Source organism: Colobus angolensis, unplaced genomic scaffold (assembly GCF_000951035.1).
Source record: "Colobus angolensis palliatus isolate OR3802 unplaced genomic scaffold, Cang.pa_1.0 Scaffold256, whole genome shotgun sequence".
NCBI lineage: Eukaryota > Metazoa > Chordata > Mammalia > Primates > Cercopithecidae > Colobus > Colobus angolensis.
Window position 1 is genome coordinate 2,251,391 of NW_012115777.1, and position 22,052 is coordinate 2,273,442.

The 22,052-nt window shown below is 37.7% G+C and overlaps 1 protein-coding gene across 5 annotated transcripts in view; it reads right to left on the minus strand.

The window, feature by feature from the left end:
- Nucleotides 1–22,052, minus strand: part of PPP1R12A (protein phosphatase 1, regulatory subunit 12A) — a 170,749-nt gene that overhangs the window by 55,969 nt on the left and 92,728 nt on the right. For all 5 annotated transcript variants that reach the window (XM_011946959.1, XM_011946957.1, XM_011946955.1 and 2 more), the window contains 3 exons: nt 19,780–19,898; nt 6,116–6,275; nt 2,091–2,235 (listed from right to left, as the gene is read on the minus strand). In XM_011946959.1, coding sequence (XP_011802349.1) covers nt 2,091–2,235; nt 6,116–6,275; nt 19,780–19,898 — 424 coding nt within the window. The remainder of the gene's footprint in view (nt 1–2,090; nt 2,236–6,115; nt 6,276–19,779; nt 19,899–22,052) is intronic.

The following is a 22,052-nucleotide window of genomic DNA, read 5'->3' on the forward strand; positions in this document are numbered from 1 at the left end:
GGAAAAATTACTTGACTTCTCTGATCATGTTCCTGAATCCAAAAAACCCTTAATTTCACAGGGTTGTTAAGAGAATTGCATATGTGTAAAAAAGGCTGAAAATCTTTAAATTCTATGTAAATATGAGGCACAATTGTTTTGGGTTTTTTCTTTTTTTTTTGAGCAGGGTCTCCTTCTGTTGCCCACTGCTGTACAGTGGCACAATCATGGACTCACTGCAGCCTTGAACTCCTGGACTCAAGCGATCCTTCTACCTCAGCCTCCCACGTAGCTGGGATTACAGGCGCACACCACAAGGCCTGGCTCACAATTCTTTTAAGACCACATAAAGATCTACTGAAATATCGAATGACAGATAAGAGAGTAAATAAAATTTAGAGTGACATAAGGAGCTGCTATTAATTTTTTTAAAAAGGATACAAGGCAAAATAATTTTATATGCACTCCTTCTCTGATAGCAAAATTATGATAAACTGTATGGCATAGGAATTAGACAATTGTTGGCCAGATGCAAATAAAGTAATTTTTCTCATACATAATATATATTGTCTATGTTTCACTAGAATACTGATTCAGTAGGGGAAACACACCATGTTTAAACTTGTAAGTGAAATAATCCTTTTTGGAAACCATTTCAATTAATAAGCTTCTCTCATCTAGTTCTTATCCGGAGGCTACTGTTACTAAACAAACCAATTATCAGCACTGCCCATATGAATGGACATGTGGTAAAAAGTCACTGTTTGGGAGAGAAGAATGCAGACCAGAGTTCAGAGGTTAACAGGTATCTGCTAATCTTTTCAGAAAAAAATTCTGAAGGGGAATTTCTACATGAAAACATAGGTAACATGACTTGCAAAGCTAAAATTAGCTGGCCTTTTACTTAAATAGTATCAATATTTATTTGTCTTCTAATGCTGATTACAGAACAACAGAGAAAGTAAATTATTGAAAGTTTTAACTAAAAATTCAACCCAAAGATTTCTGTATTTGTATATAAGTATAAACCAATCATTCTCCCAATTTTTTTTACTTTCCTTAAGACTTCTACCAATTCCTATGATTTTCATGCCTGCACATTTCTTATATAAAATACATATTTAAATCAGTTAATGAAAGTAAGTTATTTAGAACTCTACTCCAAAAACAGCAAAAGAATTAGATGGTTCTATTTTGAATAAAGATGAGATCATTTTATGACTCTCTGCTACATAACCTATGATATTTTCCTATGAAACGCAATATACAAGGAACATTCTATGGAAAGGTAATTACACTCACTAGAGGAGACATGTTTTGAGTTCTCCATGATACTTATTATCTACCAACACAGAGTGGGAAGCGACTAGCAGGAATACTGGTGACTGGTTATTGACTGCTAGTATCTACAAAGGAGTAGAGAAGTCTAGTTTAACAAGAAACTTGATAACCTGAATCTTTTCATGATTTCGTGACAAACACTTGTATGACATTATCTCCCTCCCTCCTTCTACCTAATTGTGGTATTAAGTATATAATTTACCTCACTCAACAGAACTACTTTCTCATCTACAAAACTAGAAGACTAGATGATGCTGCATCTCAATGATCCCCTTCAGCATAAAACTTTATAGTGTTTACTGTCATTACCTGCTGTAAGACCTCATTATTCATGTCACTTAGAGAACTCTATAAGCAAGCTAAAAGACCATCAGCTAAAGAATTAGAATCACACTTCTACATGTGTTCCAACTCAAAGGGGAGGCAGAAAATATTCACATAAGAATGCAACATTTTCTTAGCTTCTGAATTCCTAAGAACATAGTATCAATGCAAGTATCCAAATCTACTCTACATGTATGGCAATCTGATTACTGAAAGAGTAATAATTCTTTCTTTGCAGCACAAGGCCAGAACTACCTCATATGGTAGCTGAAAAGACTTAAACCATTAATTAGTAAGTCAGTTGGCTAAAAAAAGTTTTATGCAGTTGATAAAAATACAATTATATAATGTAATCCTTATAACCTTTTGAGATTATATTTCTAAATATAGTTTATAAAACTATATTTCTAAAAGTTAAAATATTAAAATACTTTTAAAAGGCCTACCACTTTGTTGACCATCTCCATATCACATAGATTGTCCACTAAAATTCGACATGCTTCTTCTTTACCCCAATGAGCTGCAGCATGAAGAGGTGTCCAGCCATCATAGTCTTTAATATTAACATCATAGCCTGCCTGTATTAAAAGTCTAAAGAAATTACAGTGAATTAGACAATCATTAAAATCTAGAAATAAACAATCATGATCAAAAGCTTTCTACCATGCAATTTAACTACAATTTTCAATTAATTTCTTTTCAGAATTCACATCCTTCCCCCTCAATGAATTAACTATGGCAAATACAAAGTAATTCTCAGAAAAAACTCGGAAAAAGAAGATCTTGAGTCATTGCCATAATAATGCAGTTTTAATTAATTCCTAATGACTCTAAGTCTTATGGTTTGGTGTGACACTGATTAATTCTTGTTAATATAACTCGTAAGTGAAATTTTCACAGAAAAGCCCATAATTTTTCAATGTAAAATCAAAAACTGATTAATCACTTTGTATGTAAAACTGATTTATTGTGGGAACTATCATCTCCAGGTTTCCATATAATGTATAATCTCGGGCTAAATGTGTTCTAAGAATATACTGGAATCAAAGAAACTTGTTTTGTAATGTTTCTGTTGCCTTGAAATTCAGGAGCTGAAAATTTTCAAAGAAAAATGACAATCTTTTAAGAACAAAACAAAGCAAAAAACATATTCCAAGGAGTCGGATCTATTTTTCTGAGCAGTAGAAAGCAGATACTCCAATCATCAACAAGCTAAAACAGAAACACATTTTAATACAATGCAAAGAGTTGCATAAATTATGTTAGTATGCCTTTCTAACTACATATTGACAGCAACCTTTATTTTATTTAGACATTAAGCTCACAGAGAGCAAAGATGGGTCTATAAACTGCACATAGCATAGCCCCACACAAACAGGCGAACGAACACTAAATACAACTCATGAAATCTAGTTAACCTTTACCTTACTTTCCAAGATGTTGAGCTTGAGAAGGACCTTCTTTTTACCTACAGGAGGTGGCAGTGACAGCTAATGTATAATCCCCCTTCATTTATTTAAGAACAAATCTGGTATTTCCTAACCATATCTAATACAGCTGTTTCTAATCCTGCTTCCATAACGGAACCATCTTAAGGGCTTGTTTTTTAAAAATAGATTCCCCAGCTCACCCCAGTACTACTCAATTAATCAGCATACGGAGAGTTGGGCCCTGCTAATCTATATTCTTAATAAGTTCCCCATATGAATCGCTTATCATTGCCTGTCACCTGCCTGCAAACCAACATTTAAGAGCCATGATCTAAAGAAAAGCTGAAAGATCTAAGTCCAAAGAAATATCTCCACTGACATATATTACCAGAAACCTTATTAATAGAGGAAGAAACAATACTGGAATATAAGAGAAAAATGCTGTTCCTCATTAGGAAATATGAACTATAATAATGTTAAATATGCTAAGCAACATTTTTAAGTACTTAGAAGTCTGTGTGGCGAGAAAAAAGAGGTAAATTTTTTCAACATAAAAAAAAGGCAGTATCTATATTCAAGGAGCTTTTAATGGAAGTGAAACAACAACCAACTGTCATGGATAGGTTCTGTGAACAGACATGCTATGGGAGTACAAAACTGAAAAGCATCAAAATCAAATTGAAAGGAGTTGTGTGTGTTTGGGAGGGAGAGAAAACGTGAAGAAGGTTACATTTGAAACAGATCTTTTCTACTGATTTTTATTTCGTATTTGTTTTAATTAACTTTCATAAGTAACATGTTCACAAAGTTTAAAAAAAAGAAGAAAAAGGATGCATAGGGACATCACTCTCTCATTGCTGACCTTTAGCCAACTAGTTTGTCCTTCCTCAAAATAACCATACTATTAATTTTTATTGGATTCTTACAGAATGATTTCATGCATATATAAGCAAATATAATTTTAATTTTTTTTACAATAAATACAAATGATACATACTTGGATCCTTGATTTTGACATTTCATAATATATCTTAGTGTTCTTTCTATAACAATATGTAAAGAGATTTCTCATTCTTGTTTTAATGCAGAACATGCCAGTGAAAGCATATACCATAATTTATTAAACCATTCTCTTATTCCTATTATAAACAATGCTGCTAGCACATGATCTTACTTCTATGTGAGTGGCAGTATTTGTAAAAAACAAATTCCTAGAGGTAGAATCAGGGAACTAAAGAGTAACTGTTACTTTGATTGAATTTGCTCAATTGTCATTTCTACTAGTAAGAGTGCCTTTTCCTACACCCTCCCAACAGGATGTCAAATGTTTTGATCTTTGCCACTGACAGATGTAAAAGTGTAACTCACTGTAGCTTTATTTGCACTTAATTATGAATGAAGTTGATCATTTTTTTTCATATGCTTAAGGGCCTTTAACTGATTCAAAGGATTGAGCAGAATTTGCCTCCAAGTTGAAGAGATGGTGAATAAAAGCATCTAGACAGAAACAAGGGAAGGCATTAAGGACATCATGACAGAACTTCAACAGATATATATAACTGGCACAATTCATACTTTAGGGGCAATGGTGGTAGCTTAGCTTAAAAAGGAAGACAGTGGCCAGATAATGAAGAATCTACATGCTAAGTTGAGGAGTTTAAACTTTATCCTGATCCCCACTAAGAACTAATAAAGGATTTTGGGACCTTGGATAACCTAACTACAAAGATCATTTGCAAGCCGTCCAGAAACCTATTTTGCAACATAACACAGTACTCATATATATGTCTACAGAAACAATTGCTTTAAGAAACAATTCTTACCTTTATGTAATACTCTTTAATACTTTCTATTCTCAAAAAAAAAAAAATGCTGTTGGCAACTCTCGACAGTTTTCGATTACAGAGAAACAGGTGGACAAGAAAACTAATTAAAAGGCAACAATGCCGTAATATTCTTAGGAAAAAGGCCTAAATCATTGAAGTTGAATAGAGATTGAAAAGAGGAGGCTGGGTGGTGATGGCTCACGTCTGTAACCCCAACACTTTGAGAGGCTGAGGTAGGCAGATCACTTGAGCCCAGGAGTTCAAGACCGGCCTGGGCAACATGGTGGAACCTTGTCTCTACAAAAAATATGAAAACTAAGTGGGCATAGTGGCACATGCTTGTAGTCCCAGCTACGAAAGAGGCTGAGGTGGGAAAACTGCCTGAGCCTGTCACCCAAGAGGAGGAAACTTGGGAAAGGTGACTCATATATTCTTTACTGCTTTTACTAATGAGTGGGAATAAGAAAGACTGATATTAGAAGTTCAAGTCAATTAGAATCAATATATTAATAAAAGGTGCCGTAGATTTTGCTAAGTAGTCTTCCTTTCATGTAAATATAAGAATAATTTCATATATTGAAAAATACACTGAATAATTTTCTTCATATAGTTGCCAACATTTGCATTGCAGAAGTAAAAATATTATTGCGACATAAAGCTTTGTTCCAAGCAAATTTGCTAAACAATATATAGCCTTGTAGAATCAAAGTTGCTTATGGCTTAGTATTTTATAGTGTGCTAATAGTACTAAGTTCCAGTGTTCATGTAGTAAAAAAGGAAACTGTATTTAAGATAAATTACATGTAAATAAATATTCTGCAGGAATGAAGCTTTCAAACTTGATGGTATGTTCACAGGACATTGTTCTTAGACTCATGAACTAGTTATCAATCTGGAACCACAAAATGACTCTCTGTAGTGATTTACTAGGCCAAAAGGTAACAGATAATAGTTGACTGACACTTAAATTCAACTTACTGGAAAATCACAACTGATTAAAAAAAATAGTAATAATCAAAACTAGAGTGTTGAAAGAATTTTAGAACAAAAGCAATCATATTCAAAGTAGTTGTTCTCTTTCTTCCTGAAAACAGGCATTAAAGAACTCTTTTATGTTGCTTCAAAATAACATTTGCAGGTATTTTAAGAAAAGGACCAATGAATAAAGAAGACAAACTAAAGTAGAAAAACAACTCTGTAAAAAACAATACTTACTTTAAAACTTCCGTATAGCCTTTAGCAGCTGCAACGTGGAGTGCTGTACCTCCAGATTTTGCATGCCGGACATCATTTATATGACCACTATTTAGCCACTGCCTAGCATCTCTAAGCATGATCCGCTCTTCTTCCTTTCGAGCTGCTTCTATATCAACCCCTGATAAAATGAAAATAATTGCTTTTATTTTTGCTTAATAAAAACTGTTCCATGTTGGGAAATAAAATTGTCCAAAACATGTCAAGTTTAAATAAAATTAAAAGTGAAAGTATATATGTATTTTTAAAATTGGCTGCTTATAACAAGTTGGTTAAACTAAAAAATGTGGGATACTGCAGACATTTTATTAACTTTCTCTACTTATTATTATTATTTTTTGCTCCATGATACTATTTTGATCTATTTTTCCTTTCTGATTATTCTTGTTTTTTAAAATTTGAACATTTCCTAAGATATAAGCATCCTTTGGGCTAAAATTCTTTTTTAACTATTATAATGAATAAGTCTCAAATTTCTATCTACTGTTTTGATCTGTTCTATGAAATCTAGCCTAGCAGGTACAAATGTTTACTGAATGCTTCAACTTGGAGGTCCTGTCTTCATCTAAAATATGTCGTATTTTAAAATAGATTATTTCTCTAGCAAACTCCTTTCATTTCCTTTTCCAACATAGTACATTCTTCATACCATTGAAATTATTTTCAAAATTTTAGTAAGTTATATAAATGTTCATTCATTTAAAAGCACTTACTCTAAGCACTACCCTAGGTTGAAGTGATAAAAGTGGAAAGAGGCCAGACAAGGTGGCTCACACCTATAATCCCAGCTACTTGGGAGGCTGAGGTGGAAGGATTGCTTGATCCAGGAGGTCAAGGCGCAGTGAGCCGTGATCATGCCACTGCATGCTCCAGCCTGGGTGAGAGCAACACCCTGTCTCAAAAAACAAACAAAAAAAAGTGAAGAATACAAAAATGAATAGGACCCTCTAATTTCTACCTTCAAAGAGCTCAACACCTTGGAAAAAAAAATAAAGAAAGATACTCTTGAAATTCCTGAGTGATTTTATGTGGTCTTATGGCTTCGACTACTTGCTATTTAATAAACAGCACACACCACAATGCATTTACAATCTGCCTTACTCCACAAGTCTATGAGCCTTTTTATCTTTCATCCCCACTGTCTGGTAGAGTACCTGATACAAAGTAAAGGGAGATCAGAGCCAGGAGCGTTGGCTCACACTTGTAATCCCAGCACTTTGAAAGGGTGAGATGGGCAGATCATTTGAGGTCAGCAGTTCAAGACCAGCCTGGCCAACATGGTGAAATCCCGTCTCTACCAAAAATACAAAAAAAAAAAAAAGCCCAGGAGATGGAGGATGCAGTGAGCCAAGATCATGCCACTGTACTCCAGCCTGGGCAACAGAGTGAGACTTTGCTTGAAAGAAAAAGAAAATTAAAAAAAAAAGCAAAGTACAGGGAGATTACTAAATGCTCACTAAATGAACAATGAATGAACAAATATAAAACAAGAGCAAACACACACACACATTTCCTCAGCTAAGATTCTCCTACAATCCACATCCATGTATACAACTGTTTGGTCAAGATTTTTTATTCTTCCATCCACTCATTTAATATATACTGAGCACCTACTATTTTGCCAGGTACATCATTAGATGCTACAGGTATAGATGTGAACTTACATGGTAGAAGATGATTCATTTGTGAAGAAAAATAAAGCCAGAAAAGGAAACAGAAAGGGTAATGAGAAGGGGTGTTATTTTATATAGGTTGGTAAAAAATAGCTTCTTTGATGACTTTACAACAGGAAATAAAGTGAGTGACAGCCATACGACTGGGAGAACATTCCAGGCAGAGGGAAGTACCAGTAGGCTCTAAAGTGGGAGCCTCCTAGGAATGTTCTGTTTAGAAGGACAGGGTCTCTACAGAGTACTGACAGTGAGTGTGGTGACATGATCTAACTTAATTTAAAAGGATCACTTAGGATGAAAAGTTGAGTAGATATTGAGATACCCACTTGGAGGCTACTGCAATAATCTAGGCAATTAATGATGGTAACTTGAACAACGGTGATAACAGTAAAGATAGTAAAGTGGTTGAATTCTGGGTTTTTCAAGGCATACCAAGAGAATTTGAATTAGTTTGGACACAGAAGAAAAAGAGAGGTCAAGAATCAATTAGAGGTTTTCAGTCTGAGCAACTGAAAAACTTAAAGCTTCAATTTCAGAAATGTGAAGTTTAAGATGCCTAACAAATATCTCATCAGAGACATCAAGTAATCAGTTGGATATCTAAGCCTGTAGCAGAGCGAACTAGGGAAACAATAAAATATTATGCCATGGGCATCTCAAATGCAATGCTAAAATCTTAACCTATTTTTTCTCCAACTGTTCTATTTGCTGCCTGTCTTGTTTTTCTGTACTAAGTGCTCTCACTTACCTAGCAACATGAAAGTCATCTGAATTTCTCCCTTTACCTTACTCTCACCCCATCTGTGATTGTTAATTGTGTCAAGAGATGCCTAATGGCTGGTGAAGCACTGTCTGTGGGTGCATTTGAGGGTGTTTCCAGAGGAGACTGACATGGGAGTCAGTGGCCTGGGAGAGGAAGACCCATCCTCAATGTGCGCAGAAACAATCCAATTAGCTGGGAGAAACGGGCTGAAAAAGGAGGATTTGCTCTCTCTGCTTGCTCTCTTCTCTCCCTTCAGGAGGGGGATACCTTTTTCCCTCCTGCTTTTGGATATCAGACTACAGGTTCCTCAACTTTTGGACTCTGGGACTTGCACCAGCGGCTCCTTGGGGGAGTTGTCACTGTCAGCTTCCCAGCTTCTAGGGCTTTGAACTTGGACTGAAGACACACTACTAGCTTTGAGCCAGCCACATTATGAGCTTCTCTGGTTCTTCATTTTGCAGGTGACCTATTGTGGGACTTTGCAGTGATTCTGTGTCAGTTGCTCCTAATAAATCCCCTTCCATACATCCTACAGGTTTGTCTCTATGGAGGAGCCTGACTAATGCACCATCCTATTAGTTACCAGATTTTGAGTTGCCACTTCTAGACTGTCTTCTAAATGGCCCCTATCACTATCCTAGTTCATAGCTTATGTCTCACACTTTACTACTGCTGGCCCTTAACTCATTCAGTCTTTAGTCCCTTCTAATTCATCCCCCAATCTACTGCTGAATCGGAAAAAACAAAATATGATGTCATTTCTCTACATAAAATTTGTCAGTGGCTGCTTCTGTAAGACAAAGCTCAAGCTCTTTAGTATAGAAGACAAAGCCTATATGACTTGGTCTCAGTGAATTTTTAACTTCATCTATAGTCTTTCTCTCTTACCATCATTCAGTGTTCTAACCATTTAGACCTCCACATAGGTCCCCAAGTACATCATGGTCTGTATTGTCGTGACAGCTACCTCTGCCTGAACTGTATCTTTATTCTGCCTGCTTATTAGCACATTACCATTTTTTTTCAAGACAACTAAACTGCTCATTATTCAACTGAAGCTCAGCTTTTAAAAAGCAGACAATAATTCAGAAGTATTTTTAAAACTCCAAGATAACACAAGTATAGGAAAAGTCATCTTCAAACTAGAGATTATAATATCTCATTACTGTATTTGAAAGAAACTTGCAGTAAGATTTTCCAAACAGACCTTATGAAAACAATAAATTGTATAAACTATGTATGTAATGAACAGAACCTATTATAATTTTATAAAAACCAAATGCCACCATTTCTATAGTAAAGCAGTTTTACATATATCAAAAATTTCCTACCAGAAGATAATCAGCCCATTTAAGATATGCCTAACGTTAATAACCCTTCTATTAAGTGATTTATCTCAGATTTGCTTTTTTAATGTGTTATTCTCTTACTGGCTTTTAAAACAGGTAGCATTTTATTATTTTTATCCCTCCTTTCATTACAATCTTAAACATTCTGATCTTTATTGTCTTTTACTATTCTGTTTCCCTTGAGCTTCAAGTTAAAAAAAAAAACTACTTCTTTTCTATTTATCTAATTTCATGCTATCTTTATCTAATGACAAAACAATTACCTTCTTTAGCTTCCAAATCATGCTCGTAACTGATTCATATATAAAAACAATCCAAGTGTAAAGTTAACGTGAAGGGCAATTCCTTATGTTTAAGAAAATTAAATTAGAAAAGAAAAACCTTTCTTTTGTTCTTAAATTTTGAAATACTACCGATTAGAGTATGCAGACCCTGCTTAGCTCATCAAAAAATTGAAGAAGAAACAAAAAACAATCTAATTGTACTATGTATTAGGAGACTTGCTTTCTAATTTCAGTGCTTTGACTAACTAGCTAGTGATCCCGAGAAAGCCATAGCTTCTTTGGATATTAGTAAGATAGGTTAAGAAAACAGATACTGAACCGAGACTGGCTGGATTTGAATCTCTGATCCACCACTTACTAGCTGTACGACCTCAGGCAAGACAATCTATGCTATGCTCTGGTTTCATCTGTAAGATGAGAATGATGACAGTATCTATCCCATAGGGTTGTTCTGAAAACCAAATTAATTAATACATGTAAAGTGTTTAGATCAGGAATAAGAACTAAGGTGTTAATTATTATCAGTTTGAAAAGTCTATGATTCTGCTTCTCTTTTCTTGATTTCTGTTTTAAAAGAAAAAAAATCTTATAATGCATTTAACTGGTCCTAACCCACCTACTGTATAACTGCAAGGTTTTTAAACAATGAAAACAGTATGTAATAAAACTAAGTTGGGTATAACAAAGTGATTAGACTAACATTTGTCACTATGATTTAAGAGCAGTAAATATTAGATTAAAATATAGCCAAATATCTTAGATTAAAATAAATAAAATTAGATTGGAATTTAGTCAGCTAACAGATTCAAAAATCAATGTGTCCCTAGCTAAATAAAGAAAATAATTACAGCTACTGTTCAATTATTACTACTTTCAAAGGCAATTTACTTAAGCATAACTAGTCACTGACCAAATGTACTAGAATAAGAAAAGCCAAAAGAATGATTAAAAAACTTAAAAATATTGAATAATAATTTTCATACCTGGATAATTTGAGAAATGTTACCACTACTAATGATATGGATTGGCTGTGTTTCCACACAAATCTCATCTTGAATTGTAGTTCCCATAAGCCCTACGTGTGGAGGGAAGGACCTAGTGGGAGGTAACTAAATAATGGGGATGGTTACCCCCGTGCTAGTGGTCTTGTGATAGTGAGTGAGTTCTCACGAGATCTTATGGTTTAAGGGGCTTTTTCCTCTTTGTTTGGCACTTCTCTCTCTGGCCGCCATGTGAAGAAGGACATGTTTGCTCCTCCTTCCACTATGATTGTGCTTCCCCTTCCACTATGATTGTGAGTTTCCTGAGGACCCCCAGCCATGTGGAACTGTGAGTCAGACGTCTTTCCTTTATAAATTACCCACTCTCAGGTACTTTTTCATAGCAGCATGAGAATGGACTAATACAGTAATTTGGTACTGGGTAGTGGGGCACTGTTGTAAAGATACCCAAAAAAATGTGGAAGCAATTTTGAAACTGGGTAAACAGGCAGAGGCTGGAACAGTTTATAGGGCTCAAAGGAAGACAGGAAGATGTAGGAAAGTCTGGAACTTCCTAGAGACTCACTGAATTTGACAAAAATGCTGATAGTGATATGGACAATGAAGTCCAGGCTGAAGTGGTCTCAGATGGAGATAAGAAACTTGTTGGGAAGTGAGGCAAAGGTCACTCTTAGTTATGCTCTGGCATAGAGACTAGTGGCATTCTGCTTCTGCCCTAGAGATCTGTGGAACTCTGAACTTGAGGGAGGTAATGTAGGGTATCTGATGAAAAAAATTTCTAAGCAGCAAAGTGTTCAAAAGGAAGCAGAGCATAAAAGTATGAAAAACTTTGCAGCCTGATAACATGACAGAAAAGAAAACCCAATTTTCTGGGAAGAAATTCAAGTTGGCTGCAGAAATTTGCATAAGTAACGAGGAACCAAATGTTAATTGCCAAGACAAAGGGGAAAAGGTCCCCAGGGCATGTCAGAGACTTTCTCAGCAGCCCTTCCCATCACAGGCCTGGAGGCCTGGGAGGGAAAAATGGTTTCCTGGGCTGGGTCCAAGGCCCCCTTGCTACGTGAAGCCTTGGGACTTGGTGCCCTGTGTCCCAGCTACTCCAGCTCTGGCTAAAAGGGGCCAATGTACAGTTCAGGCCATTGCTTCAGAGAATGCAAGTCCCAAGCCTTTGTGGCTTCCATGTGGTATTGGGACTGTGGGTGTGCAGAAGTCAAGAACTGAGGTTTGGGAACCTCTGCCTAGATTTCAGAAGATGTATGGAAAGGCCTGGATGTCCAGGCAGAAGTCTGATGAAGAGGCAGAGCCCTCATGGAGAACTTCTGCTAAGGCAGTGTGGAAGGGAAACGTGAGGTCAGAGTCCCCCCCACAGAGTCCCCACGGGGGTACTGCCTAGTGCAGCCATGAGAAGAGGGCCACCATCCTCCAGACCCCAGAATGACAGATTCACTGACAGCTTGCACTGTGTGCCTAGAAAAGCCACAGACACTCAACACTGGCCCATGAAAGGAGCCAGGATTGGGGCTATGACCTGCAAAGCTACAGGGGCAGAGCTGTCCAAGACTGTGGGAGCCCACCACTTGTATCAGCATGACCTGGATGTGAGACATGAAGTCAAAGGAGATTATTTTGGAACTTTAATGTTTAATAAAACAGTCCTATTGGATTTCGGATTTGCATGGGGCCTACAGCCCCTTTGCTTTGGCCAATTTATCCCATTTGGAACAGGTATATTTACCCAATGCCTGTACCCACACTGTATCTAGGAAGTAACTAACTTGCTTTTGATTTTACAGGCTCACAGGCAGAAGGGACTTGCCTTGTCCTGGATGAGACTTTGGACTTGGACTTTTGGGTTAATGTTGGAATGAGTTAAGACTATGGGGGACTGTTGCGAAGGCATGATTGTGTTTTGAAATGTGAGGACATGAGATTTGGAAGGGGTCAGGAGTGGAATGATATGATTTGGCTGTGTTCCCACCCAAATCTCATCTTGAATTGTAGTTCCCACAATCCTCACAAGTTGTGGGAGGAACTCCATGTGAGGTAACTGAGTCATGGGGGCAGTTACCCCCAATGCTGCTGTTCTTGTGATAGTGAGTGAGTTCCCACGAGATATGATAGTTTTTGTTTTTGTTTTTTGTTTTTTTTTTTGAGATGGAGTCTTGCTCTGTCGCCCAGGCTGGAGTGCAGTGGCCGGATCTCAGCTCACTGCAACCTCCGCCTCCTGGGTTCACGCCATTCTCCTGCCTCAGCCTCCCGCATAGCTGGGACTACAGGCACCCGCCACCTCGCCCGGCTAATTTTTTTGTAATTTTAGTAGAGACGGGGTTTCACCATGTTAGCCAGGATGGTCTTGATCTCCTGACCTCGTGATCCGCCCGTCTCGGCCTCCCAAAGTGCTGGGATTACAGGCTTCAGCCACCGCGCCTGGCAAGATCTGATAGTTTTATAAGGGATTTTGCTCAGCACTTCTCTCTCCTGCCACCATGTGAAGAAGGATGTGTTTGCTTTCCCATCTGTCAAGACTGCATGATTGTAAGTTTCCTGATGTGTTTGCTTTCTCTTCTGTCATGACTGCATGATTGTAAGTTTCCTGAGGCCTCCCAAGCCCTGTGGAACTATAAGTCAATTAAACCTCTTTCCTTTACAAATTACCCAGTCTTGGGTATTTCTTCACAGCATCATGAAAATGGACTAATACAACTAGAGATATATTTAGGGTGCTTTTTTATAATTATTAAAATCTGTTAAGAGATGCCCCTATGCTTTTGTTTCTTTGGAATTAAGATATGCTATATAAATTTATGCATTCCTATTACATGTATCAAATGAACATCATGAAGCATTTTCTAGGAGATATTTTAAATAAAATGTAGTATGGTACGGTGGTACAGAATGTGGGCTCAAGATATTTGTCATACTGTTTAGGACAGACACTTCCTACCTTTATGATCTTGGGTAAATCACTAAGCCTCAATTTTCTCATCTGGAAATGGGGTAACAGTAGTATAAACCTCATAGAATTGCTATGAGGATGAAATGAAGAAATGCATGTGAAGCTCTTTGCTCAACGCCTGGCATATAATGAGCATTTAATAACAGCTACTCTCATTACTACTATTATTAGTGTTAACACTCAGCTTTTCATCTCCAGGGTCATCTCATCTACTAGTTCTCAAAACGCCCCCTTCTTACGGTTCTCCTAGATTTACTTTTCACATCTTCACATATCTTAAGTTCTAACAATGCACCAACCACTGTCATCTAGATGCCCTTTGGTACTACAAACCCAATATATACTCACATAGTCCCTCAGTCTGTTTCTGTCTCATCTTACACTTTCCCACATGAACTCATCTAATCATCACTTCTTCAACTGGAAACTTCAGTGAGTTAGTCTTAATTCTTTCTTCATATCTGCATTCAATTCTTCACCAAACTGTTCTAATTTTACTTCGACATTTCCTCAAGACAGCCTTGTTCTTCATTTAAAATGTAACAGGTTTTGGCTCCTTTCATCTTTCACCTGGACTAATTTGAGAATCTTCTTCAAGGAATGCGTGTCCCCATATATCCTACATTCTATTTCATCCTCCAAGTTGCCATCAGTTTTATACTAAAAACCAAATCCAACAGATTAATTTATTGCTTGGAGATCTTTGTTGCATCTATGTAATGCCTACAAAATAGATATCCTTCACTATCTGGCTCTGACCTATCTTTTCAGGCCTCATCTCCTACAAATCCCGCCCTGACTTTGCATCTCAATTCCAGTCCCAATGAATGTGTCTTCCAGTTCACATATGCTATGGATGTCTCCAATTCCTGTTTTTTTTTTGTTTTTTGTTTTTCAAAAAAAATGTTGTCCAGGCTGGAGTGCAGTGATGTGATCGTAGCTCACAGTAACCTTGTACTACTGGCCTCAAGCAAGCCTCTCACCTCAGCCCCCAAAAGCAATGGAATTATAGGCATGAGTCACTATGCTTGGCCTTCCAATTCTTTTTTTTTTTTTTTTTTTGAGACGGAGTCTTGCTCTGTCGCGGCCCAGGCTGGAGCACAGTGGCCAGATCTCAGCTCACTGCAAGCTCCGCCTCCCGGGTTTACGCCATTCTCCTGCCTCAGCCTCCTGAGTAGCTGGGACTACAGGCGCCCGCCACCTGGCCTGGCTAGTTTTTTGTATTTTTTTTAGTAGAGACGGGGTTTCACCGTGTTAGCCAGGATGGTCTTGATCTCTTGACCTCGTGATCCACCCGTCTCGGCCTCCCAAAGTGCTGGGATTACAGGCTTGAGCCACCGCGCCCGGCCTCCAATTCCTTTTCTTTGCACATTTTGATACCCCATCTTTTGTGTCCACCAGTTCCCTTTTTGCCAAGCAAACTCCCTCTAAATGTCATAACTCTGAAACCTTTCCTCACTACAGCTTTTTCTATTCTCTCACAATATTATGTTCCTATATATTTTAATATACAGCACACTGTATTGTGAAGCTCTCTTCGTTTGACACTTCTGCTAGACTGTGAAACCCTTAAGAAGGATTGTCTTGTTTTTTTTATTGTTAACACCCAGCACATAGAACATTTGCTGGCACATTAATCAATGCTAAATGAATCACTGAAACTAAAATCAGCCTTGCTTACAGTCATGTTAACAATTTCCCTTATACAGAAGGAAACCAAATGCAAGAAATTTTCAGTACAATTCCATGCCTTTTCTAGTTCATAACAATTGCTAATATCAGATAAAAAATGGGAGCCTTAAACGTTTACTTCAAATAATTACCATTGTTTGACAGGAAACTGTTATCTGAGCTATCTGAGCACTCATCACAGCAAAATGGACAGTAAGTTCTTCTTGCTAGGTTGTGATGCTTTATACCTATTCTTTAGTTTACTCTAATCTAGAAGATCCCATGACTCTAAAACACTTGTCTATCTAGAACATGGCTATTGAAAGCTCTTGTGTGTGCTTATTCAGGCTGCAGTTTATAATCACTTTTCTATTGCATTTCTTGTTTTTCTTAGGCTCTAGTTATCTTCAATCACTTTTTATAACACCTCAATTCTATTTTAGGTATTTATTTTCTCAGTTTTCGTGCTTCAGATATTTTCTTTTGGCCAGGCGCGGTGGCTCAAGCCTGTAATCCCAGCACTTTGGGAGGCCGAGACGGGCGGATCACGAGGTCAGGAGATCGAGACCATCCTGGCTAACACGGTGAAACCCCGTCTCTACTAAAAAAATACAAAAAAACTAGCTGGATGAGATGGCGGGCGCTTGTAGTCCCAGCTACTCGGGAGGCTGAGGCAGGAGAATGGCGTGAACCCGGGAGGCGGAGCTTGCAGTGAGCTGAGATCCGGCCACTGCACTCCAGCCTGGGCGACAAAGCGAGACTCCGTCTCAAAAAAAAAAAAAAAATATATATATTTTTTTAAAACAAACCCACAGTTGGTTAGATGCAGTTGTTCATGCCTGTAATATCAGAACTTTGGGAGGCCAAGGAAGGTGGATTGCTTGAGTTCAGGAGTTCAAGACCAGTCTGACCAACACAGTGAAACCCTGTCTCTTACTAAAAATACAAATACTAGCCAGGTGAGGTGGCATGTGCCTACAGTCCCAGCTCCTCAAGAGGCTGAGGTGGGAGGATTGCTTGGGTCTGGGAGGTTGAGGCTGTAGTGAGCCATGACTGTGTCACTGCACTACAGTCTGTCTCAAAACAAACAAACAAACAAAACAAACCTGCAGTCATTAGGAGTTTTCCTAATCCCAAGGAATAAAAATCTCCTTTCATGGAATTTATTTACCTTCTATTCCTTTCAAATCCTTAGTTTCTATTTTCTGATGAAGCACATTTCAGCAGGAGTCAGCCCTCTACATCAATATTTCATACCATTCCTCTATCATTTGACCTCAGTAAAACACAGCTCTAATAATGCCTGTTTGATCACTGCCTAAAGATAATGGAATATAACAAAAATCACATGTGGCATTTTGTGTGTGTGTGTGTGTGTGTGTGTGTGTGTGTCCTGCCCAAAGGTACTGAAGAAGTAATCACACATATACACATTTTTAATTATAGTAAAATAAACATAAAAATAAAATTTACCATCTTAACCTTTTTTTTTGTTTTCAGAAAGGGTCTCACTGTGTCATCCAGGTTTAAGCACAGTGATGTGATCAGATCACTGTAGCCTCGAACTCCCGGGCTAAAGTGATCCTCCCCACTTAGCTGGGATTACGGGTCTTAACTATTTTTAAGTGTACAGTTCTTAAGTACATTCACACTGTTGTGTAACACATATACAGAGCTCTTTTCATCTTGTAAAAGAACAACTCTGCCCATTAAACAACAACTCCCTTTTCTCCCCTCCTTCCAGCTCCTGACAGCCATCATTCTATTTTCTCTATGAATCTGACTATTCTAGGTATCTCATATATGTAGAATCATTTGTTTTTCTTTTTTTTTTTTTTGGTCACTGGCTTATGTCACTTACCATAAAGTCCTTCATGTTGTAGCATATGCTGGATTTCCTTAAGGCTGAATAATATTTCACTGTATGTGTATTCCACATTTTATTTATTCATCCATCAATGGACACTGGGTTTGCTTTCATCTTTTGGCTAATATGAATAATTTGTACACCCATGTTTGTACAAATTATTCAAAGAGCTGAGTTGTTTTAAATTGTTTTGGGTAGGCTGGGAGTGCTGGCTTATGCCTATAATCCCAGCACTTTGGGAGGCCCAGGTGAAGGATCACCTGAGGTCAGGAGGTAGAGACCAGCCTGGCTAACATGGTGAAACCTCATCTCTACTAAAAATACAAAAATATTAGCCAGGCACAGTGGCAGGTGCCTGTAATCCCAGCTACTCGGGAGGCTGAGGCAAGGAGAATCGCCTGAACCCGAGAGGCAGAGGTTGCAGTGAACCCAGATTGCGCCACTGCACTCCAGCCTGGGTGACAGAGCAAGACTCTGTCTCAAAAAAAAAAAAAAGAAAAAACATCTTTTGGGTAAATTTCTAGAAGAGGAGTTGCTGGATTTTTTTTTTTTTTTAAGACAGAGTCTCACTCTGTAGCCAAGGCTGGAGTACAGTGGTGCAATCTCGGCTCACTGCAACCTCTGCCTCCCGGTTCAAGCAATTATCCTGCCTCAGCCTCCTGAGTAGCTGGGATTACAGGTGCACACCACCACGCCCGGCTAATTTTTGTATTTTTAGTATAGACAGGGTTTCACCATCTTGGTCAGGCTGGTCTCAAACTCCTGACCTTGTGATCCGCCCACCTCGGCCTCCCAAAGTGCTCGGATTACAGGAATGAGCCATCGCACCCGGCCTGGATCATGTTTTATACATACATACATATATATACACACACACAGCTTTATTAAGATATAATTCACAGCATCTACATAGCATTTAAAGTGTAGAATTAAATGGTTTTAGTAAAAGTGAGGAGTGGTGTAACCATCATGACAATCAACTTTAGAATACTCATCACTCTTAAGACTGATGAAACTCTGTGCCCATTAGCAATCACTCCTATCTATAAATGAACATCTCCCAAATTTACATATCCATTTTGTAACTCCAGACTCACATATTCAACAGTTTGGGTATCTAACATGCAAAATAAATTTAACATGCCTGAAAATGAAGCCCTAATATTTCCCTATAAAACCTACTCTTCTTATAATCTTCACATCTCAAATAGGAACTTCATCCATCCATTTGTTCAAACCAAAAATCTTAGAATCTTCTTTTTTTCACACCTTCTAGCTAATGACTCAATAATTCTTTTGGTAAAACCTTCAAAATATACCCATAATCCAACCTCTTCTCATCACTTCATCTACTACCAGTCAAAAATAAATCATCTTGTTTTGTCTGGATTATGGCAATTATTTCCTAACCCTTCTCCTACTTCTGTTCTTGTCTCCCTACAATCTATTTTCAACACAAGAGCCAGAGAGATCCTTTCTAAAACTGTATCAAATCATGTCAGTCCTCTGCCTCAATCCCTCCATTGGCTTCCTATTTCCCTCAGGTTAAAAGCCAAAGTCTTCCCAATGACTCACAAGGCCTTATGTGATATGACCTCTTGCTACTTCTGTGACCTCACCTCCTACCTGCCTCTTCCTCTGCTCTGCCTCTCCAGTCAAGCTAGTTTACATGCTGCCTCTTTGCATATACAAGACACCCTCCCATTCTTGTATTCATTGCTCCCCTTGTCTGGAATGCTCTTTCCCCAGATCAACATGACTCATTCTCTCATTGTATTCACATCTCAGCTTAAATGACCCCTTATCAGTGAGCCTTCCTGACCACACTATTTAACTTTGCAATGTGCCACTTACCCTGTGCACTTTCTATCCCCTTTGCCTGCTTTATTTTGCTCCAAAATATTCTAGAAAACAGAATCATACTGTACTATTGTTTTGCAAGCTGAGTTCACTCTTTTCATTCAATTATGATTGTCCTTCAACATCAATAAATATTTTTGCTGGAAAAGTACTATATTATTTCTAAAACATTTTTTCCATTTAGGTTGCTTTTTATTTTACCTTGCCGATTAACTTCATTTTGAAGTAGCTCTTCCATTGCCTCCTCCTCCGCAATATCTAAAGGTGTGTCTCCTTCACTGTTGACAGCCCCTACATGTGCTCCCTGACCAATCAAAAACCTGTAAAACCAAAGGGAAAATAGTTAAGCAAAATATATTATCATTGAAATAAAACTAAATGCATAACCAGTGAGGAAAGTTCCTATATAAATCAGCAATAAAAGACAGTATACACATTATTTAAATTTTAAAAAACTATCAGGCCATGCGCAGTGGTTCATGCCTCTAATCTCAGCACTTCGGGAGTCCAAGACTGGCAGATCACGAGGTCAGGAGATCAAGACCATCCTAACATGGTGAAACCCTGTCACTACTAAAAATACAAAAAATTAGCTGGGCGTGGTGGTGGGTGCCTATAGTCCCAGCTACTCAGGAGGCTGAGGCAGGAGAATGGCGAGCATCCGGGAGGCGGAGCTTGCAGTGAGCTGAGATCATGCCACTGCACTCCAGCCTGGGCAACAAAGCGAGACACTGTCTCAAAAAAAAGAAAAAGAAACAAAACTAGAGCATGTTTCTTTTTTAAATTTATATTTCCTAATTTTTCTATAATGTACACATGTTGCTTTACCAATACAAAAACGTTAATTTTTAATAATATTAGAAAGCATTTCATAAAAATGCAAATTTTTAATAATAATTAGAAAGTCTCATAGGATCCACCTCCACTAAGACTTTTCATTATCTCCATATGGCCTGGTTTCCTTAAATATTTTGATAAGTGCATTCCAATATAATTGGCTTCTGTGTATTCTGTATTTTATTTTAAGCATCCAAAACACAATTCTAAGAAAGTATCTATAGGCTTCATTAAACCTGCCAAAGGGATTCATATACAAAAAGGTTATTAATCTCTTTAATCATGTCAACAGCACATCTCCCAGAGTCATCTACTGAATGATGTAACTAACCATCTATTACCTAAGTCAATTTATTTTATTTTATTTTTCTGAGACAGAGTCTCGCTCTGTCGCCCAGGCTGGAGTACAGTGGCACGATCTCGGCTCACTGCAAGCTCTGTCTCCAGGGTTCATGCCATTCTCCTGCCTCAGCCTCCCAAGTAGCTGGGACTACAGGCGCCTGCCACGGCGCCTGGCTAATTTTTTTTTTTTTTTTTTAGTAAAGACGGGGTTCCAGGATGGTCTCAATCTTCTGACCTCATGATCTGCCCACTCGGCCTCCCAAAGTGCTGGGATTACAGGTGTGAACCACCGCGCCTGGCCTACCCAAGTCAATTTCTAACTTAAAAAATTTCTGAATGGCTCTACCATGCTAGGAGAAAAGATAATGTACGGCCCTCATTGATCTGGCCTTGTCTTCTTTTTCAGCCTCCTTCTTCTTCCTGCCTGTATCATAGTTTAGGTGCCAACAATAGAGAACCACTGTAGTTCTAAATTAAACCATTTTCTTTGGGTATCCCTGGTTTTATTTTTCCATATATAAAGAATGGGTCTTTTTCTTTATGTTCCTAACAAATTAAGCTCCTTCATATTTAGACTACACAAAAATATTCTAATTATAAAAGTTTAAACAGAAAGTACACGTCCACAGGGCAAAAAAGAACTCCTACTATTATGTTCCCTCCCCCAGAGATAAACACTATCAACAGTAGGGCAAAAATCTTCCCAGTACCTCTGTCATAAATTTATATGTGTGTAAACGTATATACACCATCACTTTTGGGATTCTTTTTGTAAAGCCCAAATTAATGAGATTATTCTAAATGAAGTATAATGTAACTCTTCCCTTCTAACACTTGAAAAATATTCCACAGTATGTCTGGTTCATACCTTCATTTAATACTATTCTCTTAACAGATGTGCACTTAGACAGTTGAAATTAACAATTTTTAAAAAATTTTCCCAACATCATGAAAATAAAACATTTTGTCACTGCTTTAATTTATATTTCCTGATTACACATGAGACTGAAAATATTTAGATATATTTACTGGCATTTGTATTTCCCCTTTGGTGAACTGCTTGTTTACATTCTTTGCTGGTATTTCAAATGTATTCATTAATTCAACCAATATTTATGGAGTGTCTAGTATGACTCTGGCACTGTTACATATCAGGAATATAAAGGTAAAGAAAAAGAAACACAGAACTTCCCCCTTCAAAAAGTTTATAGTCTAGTAAGACAGTCAGATTAAATATACAAATAAATGTAAAGCTGTGGTAGGTCCTGTAACAGAATTAGGTGGTGTCTAGGATT